The sequence below is a fragment of the Podarcis tiliguerta genome (assembly GCF_965153285.1).
Source record: "Podarcis tiliguerta genome assembly, chromosome: 16".
Lineage (NCBI taxonomy): Eukaryota > Metazoa > Chordata > Lepidosauria > Squamata > Lacertidae > Podarcis > Podarcis tiliguerta.
Window position 1 is genome coordinate 20131792 of NC_139549.1, and position 12797 is coordinate 20144588.

Here is a 12797-nt window from a genome sequence, read left to right on the forward strand (position 1 = left end):
ATAAAGATAAAATCTTTTAAAACAAATAAAACACATTATAATCCATTTAAAAAGCAACCACAGCAGAGGAAGCAAGTAAAAATGGCCTTAGCAGGCAAAAGCTTGGTGGAACAAAAATGTTTTTACCTATCAGCAAAAGGCAGCCAGAGAGGGCTCCATCTGTGCTTTATGGTGAAAGCTATTCCACTGTATTGGTGCAGCCACTGAAAAGGCCCTACCGCTAATCATCCTCAACAGTCCTTGGAGAAGGGCCTCTCCTTCTGATCTTTGGAAGGAGGGAGGATGTGGTCCCTTGGGTGTCCTGGGCACAAGCCATTGAGGGTTTTACAAGGTTATCACTATCATCACTCTGAATTGTGTCTGGGAGCAAACTGGTAGGCATGTGTTACTATTAGCATATAAAGCATACCCTCCAACATTTCTCAGATGAATATGCCCATTCTACTGTTCTGTTCTGTTCTGTTCTATATACCCCACCCATCTGACTGGGTTGTCCCAGCCACTCTAGGTGGATTCCAACATGTATAAAAACATAATAAAGAATTAAGCATTTTTTAAAGAAAACTTCCCTATATAGGGCTGCCTTCAGATGTCTTCTAAAGGTTGTATAGTTACTTATCTCCTTGGCTTGGAGGCTGCATAACTCTATACCCTACAACATTTCTCCAATGAAAACAGGGACATCCTAAGGAAAAGTGGGACATTCCGGGATCAAACCAGAAACCAGGATGGCTTCTGTACATCCGGAATTGTGCCTGGAAAATAGGGGCACTTGGAGGGTCTGTATAAAGCCCTTAACAACTTGGGACCAGTTTACGTTACCCCCAACTCTTGGTTTCTATCCCTCTCGCTGTAAAGCACAAATCAGAACAACCAGCCCATGAGGTGCTAGGAGGACAAAAACGATAAACAGTCGTAATATCCTTTGCATGTTAAACATGATCAACGCAACAAGTTTGGACAGGCCTTTTTGAGTGCAGCTGCACAGGTGGCCATGCTACTTCCGGCAACAACCACGCTTGCTCATTTGGAAAACATGCCTAACAGAGGGCCTCTAGATCCCACAGAAAGAGACTCCCCCCCGCCCCCCTTGTCTCCCTCTGCAAGTGTGCATCCAACACACATTTTTGGCCACAGACACATGCATTTCTTTTGCAGGCCAGCCACCTTCTCTTGCCGTCCAAGAAGGAAAGGCAGATCAAAGCTGATCCACAGACTTTATTTTGTTATATATTCTCTGTGTGCTCAGCACACCAGAGATGGGGCAGGGGACGGGGAGAGAAAGGGAAACGAGACAGAAGGCCCGGGATTTGCATTCATCAAACAATATCTGGTTCGCTCTTTTGTCTCGTGAGCTGATCTCCCTGCGTCTCAAGAAAAAGGGGGGGGGGGGAGAGAGAGAGAGAGCCAAAACAAGTTGTTTGCTCAAGACGAGTTTGGCTGGGCTGCAGCCTGGCACGGTTACCCCGAGTGGCAGATCCAGGAGGAATTAAAAGCAGCCGTTTTAATGGGCAGCGCGATCCAAGGCCTCCTAATGCACCGAGGGTTACCAGCCAACTTTTCCCCACATAAAAGCAAGTGTGAGCACACACATACACATACACACACACGTTGTGTGCAGAAAGGATTAGAGTCGCTGTCGCAGAGACACACGCGAGCACACAAAAGCTGGGCGCAGCTGCTGGGAGGGGGGGGGCGCTTTTAGAAAACAATATTAGGAAAGAGTTGCCGTTAACTTACCATCCTCGTAAGCTGCCGCTGCCAGGGAGCTGTTTATCCTCACAAAGGAGGCGTGGGGCCGGGGGCCGGGTTCGGCCAAGCCGCGCTCGGGGTCCAGGGCAGGAGCGGTGTAGTCCCAGGTGCGAGTGTCCCACAGCTTCACATCCCCTGACGTGTAGCTGGAAGGGAAAGCGGGAAACGGGTTCAAAAAAAAAAGCGAGCGTCGGAGTCAGTGGGAGCCAACGGAGAAGGAACTCGGTGGTCGTGGGCAAAAGCAAGGTGTTTCTCTTCCCGTCCACCATTTCCTCCTCTCAGCCTCCCACTTCGACAGGAACAAGACCCTTTTGCAAATGAGGCTGGATTGCTCTTGGTTTTCCTTTTCTTTTTTAAAAAACTCATGCTACCAGCTGCGTTCACAAGTGAACAAAAGGGCAACGCCAGGTGGGGGGGGACTTTGGCCTTCCAGGTGTTGCTGAACGGAAACTCCGATCGACCCCTGCAAGTGTGGCCCATGGCAGGGGGAGATGGGAGTTCAGCAGCATCTCTCCAGACTTGTGATACACACAAAAAATGGATACAAAAATGGTAGCCGTGCTGTCCTATTAGAAAACCTCCGAACGCCATATTGTTTCTTTATTTAGGAAATTTATATATTGCCTGCTCGGGGGGTGGGGTGGATATTATCCAAGCGGAGCAGAAATCTGATTACAGTATACGCAACATGTGACAAAAGGTAACCCAAAGAGAAATACAGTGGTGCCCCGCTAGATGAATGCCTCGCAAGACGGAAAACCCGCTAGACGAAAGGGTTTTCCGTTTTGGAGGTGCTTCACAAAACGAATTTCCTATGGGCTTGCTTTGCAAGACGAAAATGTCTTGCGAGTTCCTGTGATTTTTTTTCACTCCCCACCCCCTTTTTCTAAGGCACTAAACTGCTAATAGCCTTTTAGCAGCTAATCCGCTAACCCCTTAAGCCTTTAATAGCCGCTAATAGCCGCTAAACCGCTAATCCGCTAATAGGGTTGCTTCGCAAGACGAAAAAACCGCTAGACGAAGAGACTCGCAGAACGGATTCTTTTCATCTTGCGAGGCACCACTGTATACATAAAAACATCAATTAAAAAAACAAGATAAACCCAATAAAAAAGTTGGAGCACATGCATCTAAATCAGCTGTCTAGACAGGTTTCCTGAAACGAAAACATTTTCAGCAGACCTCTTAACAGAGTAGAGTTGTGACAACTATTACCAGAGGAATGTGCCTTTCTTAGGCCAACCAAGAGAGTCACAAAACAGGGTGCAAGCTTTTGAGTTACGCAGGACTCTTTTGTCGAACTAGATGTGGAAAAAAGGCCTGTTGCTCAAGCCTTCCTTGCCTGCGTGTTTTAACAGTCTTAAGGCAGAACGCAGTAGACAGTAGCAGACTTTCAGGAGCTCTGCAGGTGTTAAGTTGCCCCCAGGACTCCTGGGGAGGCTGGTCCCCCGCCTCTGCAAATACAGCAACCAGCTGTTGCTCAGTTCTATCCTTAGGCAAAACACAGAGATCCCTATTTGGCTTTGCTTTCTTAACATAGGGGAATGTTGCTATTGTACTCGGGTCCTCCTTGCGGGCTTTCCGTAAGTATCTGGCTGGCCTTGTGAGAACAGGATGCTGGACTCAGTGGACCTAGAAAATCCTCAGAACTCAATACGGCATTGTGCCTAACAGATGTTGCATCTACCTCAAGCATCACTAGGGGGATTAAGATAAAGCTCAGCCATTTTGCTGATGCAAGTTCTGCCATGCTGGGAGGTAGCAATGCCACGGGACGGCGGCAGGGGGATGGGACGCAACAGTAAGCTTGCATTTGGGTCCTGCTTGTGGGTTTCCCGTTGGGTCATCTGCTTGGCCACTGTGAGAACAAGAGGCTGGACTAGATGGACCACTGGCCTGATCCAGCAGGGGTCTCTTTTTCCATCCTTACATACAGGAAGCAAAACAGACCCCTAGCTCTCTATGACTTGGAAGCAGCTCCCTCTGCTTGGATGCGATGAAAGAAAATCAGGAAGAAACTCTAAAGGAGAGTGTCACAGAAGAACTTCCATTGCACGCAGCTGGAACGGATGACCAACATAAGCAAGCATGGTGGTGACTCTTAAATAGGGGTTGGGGGATAGTTTGGGTCCGGTGGGCCAGATCTTTATCTCCCCACCCTATGGTCCAACTCTGACAGGTGGGTGAAGCATATGACATCAGGTATAATGGAGTTGTTGTTGTTTGTGGGGAGAGGAGGAATGCTCTGTCAGGCCAAATGGGGAACTCTAGCAGGCTGAATACTACTTGCGAGCCAGATGTTCCCCAACTCTCACAGGTTTTCCCTCCAGGACTGCGGACAAACAGTCTCTTCCAGGCCTACCTGAAGGAGCATAAAACCTGACAAGGAGTGCTGAGGCCATTCTGTTGTGTCTATGCTGCTTCCTTCCTCAGGACCAGTCAGGACAAGGACAAGACTAGAGCTTCCCAGGCCTTTCTGAGATGCCAAATCCAGCCTCTCACTGATTCCAAGGTTCACTTGGGAGTTCTCCGCATCTCAATTTTGTTTTCCAACAAAGGATGCCGCAGCATCAAGCTACAGTGGTGCCCCGCAAGATGAATGCCTCGCAAGACGGAAAACCCGCTAGACGAAAGGGTTTTCCGTTTTGGAGGTGCTTCGCAAAACGAATTTCCTATGGGCTTGCTTCGCAAGACGAAAATGTCTTGCGAGTTCCTGCGATTTTTTCCCGCTCCCCACCCCCTTTTTCTAAGGCACTAAGCTGCTAATAGCCTTTTAGCAGCTAATCCGCTAATCCCTTAAGCCTTTAATAGCCGCTAATAGCCGCTAAACCGCTAATAGCGCTAATCCGAAAAAACCGCTAGACAAAGAGACTCGCGGAACAGATTCTTTTCGTCTTGCGAGGCACCACTGTATTCAAGACACAAGGGTTGTGTGGTCAGGCCTCCTGAAATTTAAGCTATTACTTAAAGGAAGCTGTTTCTTGGAGGAGGGATTTCAGATTTTGACAGGACAGATAGCGTTGGGGAAGTGGGGAGGAGAAGCTCATCAAAATCCCCACCAACCACGTGGCAGCTTTTGAACTGAGGAAGAAATGCCAGGAAGTGCCATCATCGGTCTCTTGTGAAGAGGTATGCTTGGCCCATATTTAGTGACGTGCTATAACTCAGGGGTCGCCAACTCTTTTGAGGCCAGTGGGCACATTTGGAATTTTGATAAAAGGCTGTAGGAGCCAGTCACAAAATGGCTGCCATGCGTGGGGGGGGGCGCCGTCACACATCACAAAATGGCTGCCGTGACATATTGGCTTGTGAGGCAGAACCAGTGAAAGCAGGAACTGAGCAGCAACAGCAGAGAGCTGCTCATGCATTGTGGATGTTTGAGGGGATGTTTACGGAGACCTTTTGCAGGAGCCACAGGGGGTGCTGGTGAGCACGCTAGCGCCCGCAGGCACCGCGTTGAAGACCCCTGGCTCGGCTTCTTATGCATCCAGTTTCTCGAGCCTGCTGGCAGAGACCGAGGCGCGAATGAGAACCAAACAAAGGAGGTGCTTCAGCCAGGCTGACTCTGCAAGAGGCAGAACGGAGCTGGGTGTTATCCCAACGAAGTGGCAACTTCCCGGAGAAAAAATAAATAAATAAATAAATAAAAATAAAAATTGGAAAGCTGCAGAAAGCTCGAGTCGCCAAGCCAAAATCAATCTCTCTCCAGAGCCCCAGATGTCCTTATCATTGCCTAATGGCAATTATACTCAGCCAATTAAGACTCGGCTATCACTGTTGCATTGTTAGTAAGCCTTTGGCCCCTAGTGTTGATGGCTGTCTAATTAGTGTTTGTGCAAAGTACAACTGCAAGATACGCCACGCAAAGCTGACAAACACACCCCAAAATAAGCCGTCAATAAGAGGATCGTCCGTAGCACCACTGCTGGCAAACAGCTATCTTTTGAAGAAGAAGAAATATCTTACTGATGAAAGAGCGGGAGACATTCTAAACTAGTCAAAACTGAGAAGTCTAGCTGGTTCCTGGTTGATTGGAAAGAAAGAGACAGGAGGCTGGTCACTGCACACCTAGAAATCCTAATATCCAACAGCTCATAAACTCAAAATTTCTGCCGTTGGGCTTCATAGGTGAGCACATTCTGGAGGGAGGCTGAAAAAATGAATAAGGCCTTCCCACCCTCCATGGGTACGAGGCCCTTGGAAAGTTAACAATGAGGGAATGTGGCTCTCAAGTTGAAAACTGTCCCCAACCCTTGATTTAAGGCATCTCAGCACTCTTTGTTGCTCTTCCAAGAGGGATTCTTCCATCTGCTTAAATTTTAGAACTGATTTATTTTAATTATGATGTGTTTTTTGTTATCTCTGCATAGTCACACGCATGCATGGGCTCTGCAGCTGTGCAGACACTGCTCAGGAACCTTCCAAGACTCTGGAAGCTGCTGGGCAGGGAGTTCAATCCTGACAGATAAAAGAAAGTACTTCTTCATGCAGCGCAGAGTTAAACTATGGAACTCACCCCCACAGGAGGCAGGGACAGCCACCAACTTAGACGGCTTTAAAAGAGGATTGGACAAATTCACAGAGGAGAGGGCTATGGTTGGCTACTAGCCACAGCGGCTATTCTCTGCCTCTGCAGTCAGGGACAGTAGTGCTTCTGAATACAGTGGTACCTTGGTTCTCAAACTTAATCCGTTCCGGAAGTCTGTTCCAAAACCAAAGCGTTCCAAAACCAAGGCACGCTTTCCCATAGAAAGTAATGCAAAATGGATTAATCCGTTCCAGAATTTTAAAAACAACCTCTAAAACAGCAATTTAACATGAATTTTACTATCCAACGAGACCAGTGATCCATAAAATGAAAGCAATAAACAATGTACTGCAGTCACACAATCAATCAGTAGCTGAACTGGGTTCCACACAGCCACCAAAACAAAACAAAAAGAGCCGCAAAAACACAAAATAAATGGCAAAAACAGACAGACCTCAGCATAACACTGAAAACGGAGGTGTAACACTCAAAACGGAGCACGTTCGGCTTTCAAAAAAAGTTTGTACACCGGAACACTTACTTCCTGGTTTGCTGTGTTTGGGTTCCAGGTTGTTTGAGTACCATGACATTTGAGAACCAAGGTACCACTGTACCATTTTCTGGAAACCACGGGAGGGGAGAAGGCTCTTGTGATCATGCCCTGCTTGCAGGTTTCCCACAAGCATCACGTTGGCCACTGTAAGAACAGGATGCTGGACTAGATGGGCCATTGGCCTGATCCAGCGGGCTCTTCTAATGTTCTGATCCTGCTTTCTGCAGGGTGGAACTCAGTCCTGCAAGCTTCAGGCACACCAGGCCATTCCCAGAGGAAACTAAGCAGGATTGAACTTCACATGCATCAGGTCACTCTTAGGAGGTCCATCCTGCTTTCCGCTGGGTTGAGCTGAAGTGTGGGCTTCCTGAGGATGCATCTCTACCTGCCATACACCTGACATCAGGTGTGGGGCAGAGGCACCTGGTTTGGGGAGGGGGGTGATTCTGCATGCCAAATGGAGAGGTCTAGTGGACTGAGTCTTGCCCATGAGCCAGAGGTCTCCAACCCACCCTCCTCTATACTTAGGCATTTTGATTTAATGAGAGCCAATGTGGTGCAGTGGTTAAGATGCCAATCTAGGACCTGAGAGACCAGAGTTCAAATCTCCCACTCAGCCATGAAGGTTACAGGGTGACCTTGGGACCAATCATTCACTCTCAGCCTAACCCATCTCACAGGAAGGAGGGGGAAACTGGGAGCAGGAGAACAACGTACGCTACCTTGAAAGGTGGGATGCAAATAAATAATGTGATCTGCGAACCTGGTAGATCCCTCAGTTTCAAATTTCAAATATATTGTACTTTTACTGAATTAACAAGAAGATACTTATATTTATTGCATTGATATCCCTCGTTTTTCTCCAAGGAACTCAAGGCAGTGTATGTGGGTCACTCCGTCCTCCTTTAATACCCTGTGAGGTAGGTTAGGTTGGGGGGGGGGGGGAAACAGCGACTGGCTCAAGGTCACCCAGTGAGCTTCATGGCTGAGTGGGGGATTCAAACCCTGGTCTCCCAGGCTGTGGCGTAGCATGGGGGGTGCAGGGGGGGCCGGCCGCACCGGGCGCAACATCTGGGGGGTAGGGTTAGGGGGCGCAAATCCACGGGTTAGGGGGTGCAAATTATCTGCCTTGCCCCGGGAGCTGACAACCCACGCTACGCCACTGCTCCCAGGTCCTAGTATGACACTCTATCCACTGTGCCACACTGCATAGGTGGCAATGCTAGCATGGAACACACCGTTCGCCAGGTGGAAGTGGAAGAAAACAGCCCCCTTAAGATGGCTTCATCTCGTCTATGGAGGGGGGGGGCGAACCATTCAATTTCACCTCTCTTCCCATTCAGTCATCCGAGGAGATTGATTGATAGGCACTTGAGCTGTGAGGCCGAGAGCGCCTGCTCTCTCGTCACTCGCCTTTCTAAAGAGCCCCGTGCTTATGGCCTGACATCAGAGAACTCAATCTGGCAAGCGCGTGTTTATCAATAGCACTTTGCGCTGCGGCGGTTACGATGCTTGTTTTCTGGGTCAGACCTTGGATTCCTTTTCATTTGGAGGCTGCGATGTTTGCGGTTACCTCACCCCTAATCAATGCTGGATACAACCAGCCTTTTCTATGGCTGCGTGTCTCAGATGCGCAGCTTAAAGCGACAGGAGCCTGCGACACGTGGGCCTCCGGTTTCAAAACAATGCAAAGACCTCTTTCTTTCTCTCCCTCTCCCTCTCCCCTCCCTCTTCTTCTTTCCAGGCTTACAAAAAAAAGCCGCTAAGATGGCACTGCAAAATGCAGACTTCTCAAGGACACTTGGTGCTGTAGACAATTAGCATACAGCAGATTTTTTGTTTAAACAAAAAGAATAGCAAGTATCTGCAGATGGGGAGTTCAAGTTGTTCCTCTATGAATCGCATTCTGGAGTCGAAATTCTCTTCTGCCTTAAGGAACAATTCCAGATTAGAGAAATGAGTAGCTGGCTTGGAGACTATCGATCTGTTTTCAACTCCCCTAATCTCTAGCCGGTGGGGTGGGGGGGAAATGCATCCCCTTCCCCAGTCATCTTCATCCTTCTCTCTAATTCTTCGGTTGGTTTTTATTGACGTTAAGTCAACCAATATATAAGAACTGTTAGATGCTATGGGCTGCGGCTAGTTAAGATGTACTCATAGCGGACCCAGTGAAATTAATCACTGCGACTAACTTAAGCCCATTGATTTCAAATGTTTGTACCATGAATATGTGGCCAGTGTTGTGTAGCGGTCAGAGTGCTGTACTGGGACCTGGAAGAGACCAGGGTTCAAATCCCCATTTGGCCATTAAGCCCACTGGGTGACTTTGGGCCAGTGGCTGCCTCTCTCAGCTTGTATGGCCAGCAACCAGGGCTGATGGGATTTGTAGTCCAACAATACCCAGAGGGCCACAGTTCCCGCACCCTCCCTAGGGGTTAGAAGGACCAGTACTTTGCTTTAAAAATTCACATGCTCATTAGGAATAGTCAGAAGACACCACGGAACAGGAAAGTTTCCTTCAAAAAAAAAGAGACAGCTTGCTTCTGGTAAGACCAGTTTTTCTATGCATCTCTTATTGGGTAAATTGAGGCTCAGGATGATTGCTGTACATGGTTTCAGTGGGCGTCAAGGCAGCTAACATGCGTAAGACACCTTGGGGGCCTCGACTCCCACAGCAGCGCTCTAAAATTAGCCCTGTTGATTAGGTTATCATTTCTTCTGTTTCAGACAACCTGTGGTGGAGGGGACTGGAGGGGGGACGGACGGACGGACAAAAGTCAGTCTCCTTCTAAAACCCAGCTTCTTTCTCTAAAGGAAGGCCCTCACAAAAAAGCACACCTTTGTGTCATTGCAACATAAGAGCTGGCAGGAAGGCAAGCAGTTAGGGACACACGGCCAAGCTATGCCATTCTGGGCACTGAACTCTTTGGTTAGGTGGCATGTGTGACTGACAATGACCCAGCCAGTGTAGGGATGCCACCCTCTATGGCTGGGCCGTGCCTCCCTGCTGGGCTTTTCTTTCTCGTGGGGACACAGAGGTGCAAAGGGACTGCGTGGAGAGAGATAGAAAGTGTTGAATGCAGCTGGGTAGATAAAGAGTCCGGCTGGAGAGAAGGCAGCTTTCCTACATTACTACTTCTGGAGCATGGCTGGGGACCAGGAGAAGGGCAAAGCACAGGGGCTGTTCCCTTCGCAGCCTATTTGTATCCTTCCTGGAGAAATGCAACTGGCCACAGCCAGAAACATGAAGGCCTTCAAGCAGTGCATTTTTAAACTATGGAACTCTCTCCCACAGGAAGCAGTGATGGCCACCAACTGGGAAGGCTTTAAAAGAGGACTGGTCAAATTCTTGGAGGAGAAGGTTACCAATGGCTATAAGCCATGATAGCTATTGCTCTGCCTCCACAATGGGGGGCGGGAATGCTTCCGAATAACAGTTGCTGGAAAACCACTGGGATGGAGAGTGCTCTTGTGCCCTGCTTGCAGGCTTCCCACTGAGGCATCTGGTTGGGCACTGTGAGAAAAGGATGCTGGAATAGATGGACCACTGGCCTGATCCGGCAGGCTCTTAGGAAGCTAGATTTGTGTGCTTCAATTCTGACTCAGGGAGAGCCACAAAAGCCTTGCTTCTGCATTGCATATACACCCACATTTTTCTCCAAGCAAGTCAGAATTGCACACATGAACAACAACAACAACTTCTTCTTCTTCTTTATTTATACCCTACCCATCTAAGTCACTCTGGGCATCTGACAGCATATCTAAAAACATAATAAAAACATCAAGCATTAAAAACCTCCCGATACAGGGCTGCCTTCAGGTGGCTTCTGAAAGTTGTTCTTCCCCATCCCAATTAATTCCCACTACAGCCCTGTGAGGTGGGCAGTGGGCTTCATGGCCGATTGGGAATAGGAACTCTGGTCACTCCCAGGTGTTAGTCAGACACTCCAACCCCTATACTACACTGGCTCTTCTAAGATCAAGGTGAGAAGGGTTCTCGTTTGAGTCGAGATATTAAGACCTGCCAGAACTGTGGCATGCAAGACCTGAGTGAGACAGCGCTCTCACCAATGATGATTCACAGAAACTGCTGTTCAGAGGCATGATGCTTCCAGCAGTGGCCAGCACCAATAACGTTTACTCTGCTTTTCAGAAAAGAACTGGTCTTATGATGACCATATCTAATTTTGATTTTATGTCCCCTACCCCCCCCCCCCAAAGGAGGGGAGCAAAACCACAGTGGATGCTGCTTGGGGTGATGTCAGATTAGACCCCCTCCAAAAAAGCTTGCAAAATGTCTGGATCTCACAGAGGGAAAGCAGTGGCTGAACTGCCGTGTGGCTTGGCTGCTTCCAGAAATGGTCTTTTCAGATATCAGCAGCTCTCCAGCTAGACCGAATCTGCGCAAACATCTGCCTCCCTGGGGTCCTCAAAATGTCACGAGCCCCTCTGCCAAAGATACCTGAACGAGGCCTCGCACCAGCTGCAATCTGAAGCCACGTTTGAAAAGGGGGGAGCGGGTTGCAAAAATTAAGACCTTTGAAGAGGCACAGTCAATACCGACTTAGCTATTAGTGGGAGGCAATCAATTCTCAACATTTCATCCTGAAAAAGAAAGAAAAAGAAAAGCGGAGGGAAGAACTACTCCCTGAATTTAGTTCAAGCTGCCTTCGTCTCCGCCACTCAAAGAATCTGGCATTAATGGAGCAGGAGATATATATTTATTTTATACAGACAATTGACTCTAATCCTACTCTACAAAAATGTATCATTAAAACGAAGTGTTGCTGTAAAATACCATACATTGATTTATGGCAGGGCTGAGCCAATTTCACAGTTCGTATGACATCACCACTTCTACTGAGCGCCCGCTTGGTGGCTTCTGAAAGACTGGGAGGGGGGAAAGCGGGGGGGGAGCGTGCTGGGAGGGGGTGAGGAGAGAGAGGGGGTGGGAGAGGGAGAGAGGGACTCTACCTGATCTATATACTCCAGTCTAGGTCAAGGTAAGATTACTGATTAACCTGGGACAATCATTCTCAAAGCCACCGCGCCCCCCCCTTTTTTAAACCGTAGGATCAGAATTAATAAGGCTCAGGGCATTAAAAGACCTGCGTTAATAAACCTTTTCAACTCTGCATTGCAGATAAAGCAATTGTGGTGATAAATAGAAACGATGTGCCGTTGTGGGAGTGGACAAATCTCTCTCGGGGGGTTCAGAAAATGCAGCCCAGGGGAGACATTCAGCACTCCAGTTCAAACCCCGTTCCAAGGCATGAAGAAAGGGTATCAAGCAGAGTTTAGCTTTTAACTACTGTCATTGCCTCTCCCCCCCCCCCCCCAGCATTTCAGCTAAAAGCCACAATAATAAGTTTTATCTCTGTTAAATAACAGATTCAGTTTTATGGTTTGGGGATACATCAGTCAGGCTCTTAATGCAAAGACGAGCCGAGGCTCTTGGCGGGGGGGGGGGGGGGGGGGAGGGTTAAAAAAAAGTAAAACTCAAATTCCACTGAGCTAAATGAGTTCACCTCCCCAACACCCCCTTGAGCAGCCAGTTCTGGAAAAAAGAAGTGTTTTGAGAGGTTTCAAATTTCTAAGCTGCCTTTTAGGCAAATAAGTGACTAAGCCCCAAGTAAGTAACATCAGCAACAGACACTGTTTTACAGAGACCGTCTTCAATTAAAAACACACACACACACACAATCCGTGGATCAATCAATGCTTTCAGCTCTAGCATACTTAGTTACTTAGACACTAACTTTCTCAAGCACAGATTCAGGCTCCTGTTTCCCTTTTGGTCACCTCTGCTGTCCTGTCAACTTCTCTCCCATAAGGACCAGTGTTCAGCTCCCTTAAGAGCTCCAGCTGCAGCCCAGCTCATGACTTCTTCATGAAGAGCAGTGCTAAAACTCTGGAACTCGCTCCCACAGGAGAGGCAGCAATTGCCACCAACTTGGATGGCTT

At 48.2% G+C, this 12797-nt stretch overlaps 1 protein-coding gene across 3 annotated transcripts in view; it reads right to left on the minus strand.

The window, feature by feature from the left end:
• Positions 1–12797, minus strand: part of FBXW8 (F-box and WD repeat domain containing 8) — a 61645-nt gene that overhangs the window by 29271 nt on the left and 19577 nt on the right. For all 3 annotated transcript variants that reach the window (XM_083417464.1, XM_083417463.1, XM_083417462.1), the window contains one exon: positions 1741–1898. In XM_083417464.1, coding sequence (XP_083273590.1) covers positions 1741–1898 — 158 coding nt within the window. The remainder of the gene's footprint in view (positions 1–1740; positions 1899–12797) is intronic.